This window comes from Hylobates moloch, unplaced genomic scaffold (assembly GCF_009828535.3).
Source record: "Hylobates moloch isolate HMO894 unplaced genomic scaffold, HMol_V3 SCAFFOLD_9, whole genome shotgun sequence".
Lineage (NCBI taxonomy): Eukaryota > Metazoa > Chordata > Mammalia > Primates > Hylobatidae > Hylobates > Hylobates moloch.
Genome location: NW_026652284.1, coordinates 24,958,058 through 24,964,125, shown reverse-complemented (window position 1 = coordinate 24,964,125; position 6,068 = coordinate 24,958,058). Strand labels below are relative to the sequence as shown.

At 56.6% G+C, this 6,068-nt stretch overlaps 1 protein-coding gene across 1 annotated transcript; it reads right to left on the bottom strand.

Moving 5' to 3' along the window:
- Nucleotides 1–1,943: 1,943 nt before the first annotated feature.
- Nucleotides 1,944–4,290, bottom strand: SFN (stratifin). The gene has a single exon (XM_032759438.2). The coding sequence runs from the start codon at nucleotides 3,213–3,215 to the stop codon at nucleotides 2,469–2,471; it is 747 nt and encodes a 248-aa protein (XP_032615329.1). The 5' UTR covers nucleotides 3,216–4,290; the 3' UTR covers nucleotides 1,944–2,468.
- Between the last annotated feature and the right edge of the window lie 1,778 nt (nucleotides 4,291–6,068).

The following is a 6,068-nucleotide window of genomic DNA, read 5'->3' as shown; positions in this document are numbered from 1 at the left end:
AGGTTAGGAGATTGAGACCGGCCTGGCTAATATGGTGAAACCCTGTCTCTACTAAAAATACAAAAAAACTAGCCAGGCTAGTGGCATGCACCTGTAATCGCAGCTACTTGGGAGGCTGAGGCAGGAGAATTGCTTGAACCCGGGAGGTGGAGGTTGCAGTGAGCCAAGATCGTGCCACTGAACTCCAGCCTGGGCGACAGAGCGAGACTCTGTCTTTAAAAAAAAAAAGCTAACATTTGTTGAGTCTGTCCTATGGGTTACTTTACAGCAACTATAAAAGTTAGGTACTGTTTTTCAGTTCCCCTGTTTATAAATGAGGACACAAAGGTAAGCAAGATTAAGAGCCTTGGCCAAGGCAGGCTGGGAGTCAAACCCAGGCCGTCTGAGTCCAAAACCGCACATTTTCTTTCTTTCTTTTTTTTGGGTTGGGGGACGGAGTCTCGCTCTGTCGCCCAGGCTGGAGTGCAGTGGCGCGATCTCGGCTCACTGCAAGCTCCGCCTCCTGGGCTCACGCCATTCTCCTACCTCAGCCTCCTGAGTAGCTGGTACTACAGGCGCCCGCCACCAAGTCCGGCTGATTTTTTGTATTTTTAGTAGAGACGGGGTTTCACCGTGTTAGCCAGGATGGTCTCGATCTCCTCACCTCGTGATCCGCCCGCCTCAGCCTCCCAAAGTGCTGGGATTACAGGCGTGAGCCACCGCGCCCCGCCAAAACCGCCATTTTCACTCTTGTGTTAGCCTTTAGTCCAAGCCCCTTATGATACAAGAGGGAAACTGAGGCCCAGGGAGGTATAACGGCTTTTCCAAGGTCGCACAGCCTGCCAGCCAGGGACACAATCCAAGCCTCTCGGCGACAGGTCCAGGGCTGCTTGGATTCCGGAGTGTGGTGGGGGCATCTTGGCGGCCTTTTTCCAGCCAACCCCGCGGCCGGCCCGGCCCAGGCCCAGGCCCAGCCGGGTGAGCTGATGACTCAACGGGCAGGCACTGCATTTTGCGATCCTGCCTCGTCCCGCTGCTCTAGAGGGTTCCCGGCTCTCGGGCCGGACGGGAGGCAACTTGCCTGAGTGAAACCGGAAAAGCTCCGCCCCTCGGCGCTCAGCGGGCGGCGGGGGCGCCTCTCAGTCAGTCAGCGAGTCGTGGTGTCCGCCAGGCCTGGCGGGCGGCGGGAAACTCGCCGCGCGCGTTCCGCCGCTCACTTTCCCATTGGCCAGTCAGGCCCCCGGGGCGGTACCCTGGGGCAGCTCCCTCCTGTGATTGGGCGGTATCGGCCTCGGGCCCCGCCTCCAGCCCTGGGCTGTGAAGGCGGGACTGAGCAAGGCGGCCGCAGGTTCCGGCGTGTTGCTGGCTGCAGAGAGCGCAGGCGGCGGGCTCGGCAGGCACAGCTCCCAGCGGCCGTTCCCACTCAGCTCGTCCTTCCTCCCCTTCAGCCCGTTTCCTTTTGTCTCCATCTCCGAACTCTGTGGGACGTGAACCCCTCCTAAGATCTAGGCTTTTATGGCGGCGCTATACCCCTGCCTCAGATCGTACTCCCCTCCGCTGAGATCTGAGCCCTTGATGAAACTGTGACCCGCCTGCAAATCGGGTGCTCAAGTGCCGCTCACTACTGCGGCGCTGTCCTTAGATCTCACGCCAGAGACTTCACTATTTCCTGCCCTGCTCCACCAGATCTCGTCAGCCTCCCGCGCCGCGGCTCCCACTCACCTCCCCTCAGCCCGGCAGAGGAGCCTCGGCGCCTCCTGTGGGTTCACCCGACCCTCCCGGTCCCGTCCAGTTTGACTGGGGCCGCCCTGATGGAAAGAGCCGGACCCCGGCCTCACCTGGACTCAAAGTCTTGCGTGCGGGCCACTGAGCCACCTAGGGAGTTCAGGGCCCTCACTCAGAGGTCCAAAGTCAGTGTCTCTTAAGTCAGATTCCAGTCCCACTCCCAGCCCATCGCCAAGAACTGGAAGAGAGACAGGAGGAGTGTCACAGGGGAACTTTATTGAGAGGAAACATGGTCACACACAGCAGACATGCTTTCCCTGAATCTCGGTCTTGCACTGGCGCGCGCGCGCACACACACACACACACACACACACACACACACACACGCCCATCTCCAGCCCCTGCCACTGTCCACTTCTTAGCCACAAGGCGGGACACTCCTCAATTCCTACGATCAGAGGCAGCAGGGGCAGGAGGGAGGCAAGAGGAGGGGAGAAGTAGCCTGGTCCCGGGGTCGGGAGGAAGCGGATGCGGAGAGCAGGGGTGGGGGCATGCCCAGTGGTTAGGTGCGCTCAACAGCTGCAAGAAGAGTGGGATCCCCAGCCCCAGGTGGCCTCAGCTCTGCCAGTCCCTCTCCACGGAGCCCTTTGGAGCAAGAACAGCGCCTGGGGGAGAAGGGTGGGGCCTCCCACCCCATACTAGTTCTCTCGGCAGGGTGGGGGACTGGAGGGGGCAGGGCAGGGCGCGGCGGTGGCGGGCAACACTCAGCTCTGGGGCTCCTGGGGAGCCTCGCCCCCCTCTTCCCCGGCGTTGTCGGCCGTCCACAGTGTCAGGTTGTCTCGCAGCAGCTGCATGATGAGGGTGCTGTCTTTGTAGGAGTCCTCGCTGAGGGTGTGCAGATCAGCCATGGCCTCGTCAAAAGTGGTCTTGGCCAGCGAGATGGCCTCCTCGGGGCTGTTGGCGATCTCGTAGTGGAAGACGGAAAAGTTCAGGGCCAGGCCCAGGCGGATGGGGTTGGTGGGCGGCATCTCCTTCTTGCTGATGTCCATGGCCTCCTGGTAGGCTGACCGGGCTGAGTCAATGATGCGCTTCTTGTCGTCACCGGTGGCCACCTCGGCCAGGTAGCGGTAGTAGTCACCCTTCATCTTCAGGTAGAAGACCCGGCTCTCGGCGTCCCCGGCCTCCTTGATGAGGTGGCTGTCCAGCAGGCCCAGCACGGTGTCGCACACGCCCTGGAGCTCAGTCTCCACCTTCTCCCGGTACTCACGCACCTCGGGGCCCTTCTCCTCCGAGCCCTCCTCGTTGCTTTTCTGCTCAATACTGGACAGGACCCTCCAGGCAGCCCTCTGGCCGCCCACCACGTTCTTATAGGCTACTGAGAGCAGGTTTCGCTCTTCGCAGGAGAGCTCCTCGCCCTTCTCCACCGCGCCCTTCATGAAGGCTGCCATGTCCTCATAGCGTTCGGCCTGCTCTGCCAGCTTGGCCTTCTGGATCAGACTGGCTCTCTCCATGGCTCTGGGGACACACAGGCGGGCGGCGGGCTAACTGCTGCCTGGGACCAATGCCGGACTCTGTGTCTGTCCTGCTCTTGGCCTGCCTTTTGGCTGGGTGGCCAGGCCCAGAGAAGGGTGGGGAGGAGCAGGGGGCGGGACCAGGGCCCAAGACCTGCCTCCCTCTCCTCTCCTCCCCACACCCTTTCCGGCTCTGCAGTAAAGGTAAAAAGGCTGGGATGTGGGGGTGAATCATCAGAACAATCAGCAGGAGAAATCTGGGCGTGGGCCCCACCTGCGCTGGCACCTTTCCAGGCTCCAGGCTGCCCCCTCTCGTTCGGGGCTGGCATCACATGGCTGCCCACATCAGGAAATGGCTTCTCAAATCAGATCCTCCTTCACAGTGCCCTTCCAGGGGCTAAGGACAGCTTTAGCCCCTGGCTGCTTCAGCCTCGACAGAGCCCATAAAGGTTCAGGAGGATGGGGTTCCTAATCCTGCCAGGTAACTTCCCCCCTTGGTTCAGGTGAGGATAACTCATGTTTAGGTAGGGCCATAGAGTTTCCCAAGCACTTTCATATTCACAATCGAATTTAATCCCCATCATGTCTCTGTGACACACACAGGACCATAGAGATGGGAACACTAAGTCTCAGAGAGGGGTGAGATTTGCTCAAAGTCACATAGCCACCAATTCCCTGAAACTCCTTTCTGCCCCCTGCTTCCTTTAGCTTTTCTCCCATTGAGGCCTCTGACCTGTGAGCTCCAGACTGTGTTTGGAAGTGAGATCCAGGCTCCTTCTCAGTCTGCCTGAAGATGGTTCCATCCTCCAGGCCTCACTCCCCCTCAGGGTCCCCTCTGAGCTCCCTGAATGCGCAGGTGGCAGCTTTCAGAGTGCCGCTTAATGAAGTGTTTAACAAGCAGCCTCTGAAGCTCCAGCCCAGCCTTTGTAATTAGTCACCCAGTAGGTTTGTTGGACACATTTCCCATCACTACACAATTTTCCCTTTCAAGTTGGTGGCCTGTTGCCACTTGTTTGAGGATTCACCCTCTGGCCCTCCACGCCAGGTCACCTGCCCTCTCCAAGCCACATGCCATCAGGTACCAGCGGGGCTCACAGAGGGTGGGGTCCAGCTCCCCGGCTGTCCCACTTTCCTGCCTGACTCAGACTGCTCTCTGTCTGAGGCTGGGAAGCAGTCCAGTTTGATCCCCCAGGGGGGGACGCTAGCAACCTGGGGAGAGAGAGGACTGAGAAAGGGAGGTGGCAGTGACACATACCATTCTGTTTTATGGGGCAGCAATTCCAGCTATGTGATGCCTCCCCCAGCCTGTCTCTCAGAAGTTTCCCTGTTCCTTCCTTTTTTTTTTTTTTTAAATAGAGACCAGATCTCACTACATTGCCCAGGCAGGTCTTGAACTCCTGGCCTCAAGTTTCATCAAGAGTTTCACCTAAGGGTGTTGGCATTGAGCCTATAGGGATGGATTCCTGCTTATCTGCCCCACCCCTAGCCAAAGCTTAGATGGGGCTCAGAGGTAGGGCTCCCTTCACTGGGGTTCTGCCGGCCTAATAGTTGAGCCAGGATAATTTCACAGGCCTGTGTCTCCCCCAGGTACCCTGAGTGTCTGAACACTCATCTGCCCTCCTGGAGGGAGGCTTACGCCAGAACTCTGGGGGACCAAAGACGAGATCCTTCTCTTTGCCACAAGGAGGAGTAGGGACATGTCTGGGCTAATGCTACAGGGTTTCCAAGGAAGTAAAGGGGATTTTAGGTTTGACATCCCAAAGATTTTGCTCAAATCGGAGAACTGACGCAGAAAACAATAGGAACCACACTAAAATACCAACTTATAGAGGGTATCTTGAGGTAGTGAGACTGAGTGATTTTGCTTCCGTTTGATTTTCTTTCTTTTCTATTTTCTTTTTTTTGAGATAGGGTCTCACTCTGATGTCCAGGCTGAAGTACAGTGGTATGATCACAGCTCACTGCAGTCTCAACCTCCTTGGCCTCAGGTGATCCTCCTGCCTCAGCTTCCTAAGAAGCAGGTGCTCACCACAACGCCCAGCTAATTTTTGTATTTTTTTGTAGAGACAGGGTCTCACCATGTTGCCCAGGCTGGTCTCAAACTCCTGGGTTCAAGCAATCCTCCTGCCTTGGCTTCCCAAAGTGCTGGGATTACAGGTGTGAGTCACTACACCTGGCCCTTTTGATTTTCTTATTCTCTCCAATTTATAAATAGTGAGGATGGGTCGGGTGCGGTGGCTCACGCCTGTAATCTCAGCACTTTGGGAGGCTGAGGTGAGTGGATCACCAGGTCAGGAGATCGAGACCATTATGGCTAACACAGTAAAACCCCGTCTGTACTAAAAATACAAAAAATTAGCCGGGCATGGTGGCACACGCCTGTAGTCCCAGCTACTCGGGAGGCTGAGGCAGGAGAATCGCTTGAACCCGGGAGGCGGAGGTTGCAGTGATCTGAGATGGCGCCACTGCACTCCAGCCTGGGTGACAGAGCAAGACTCTGTCTCAAAACAAAACAACAAAAAAGTGAATATGTATTGTTTGTCTATGAGATACAGAATAGACTAGTATCTTTGGAATCAGACTGCCTAAATGTAATTCTTACAGATGTTTGTGGCCTTGGCCAAGTGATTTAAGCTCTGTGAGCCTCAGTTCCTGTAACTATAAAATGGGACTCGTGAGGATTACATGAGTTAATGGAAAGCACAGTAGAATGGATGGCAACTATTATTTTTTTTCTTTTTTTTGAGATGGAGTTTTGCTCTTGTCACCCAGGCTGGAGTGTAGTGGCACAATCTCGGCTCACTGCAACCTCTACCTCCTGGGTTCAAGTGATTCTCCTGCCTCAGCCTCCTG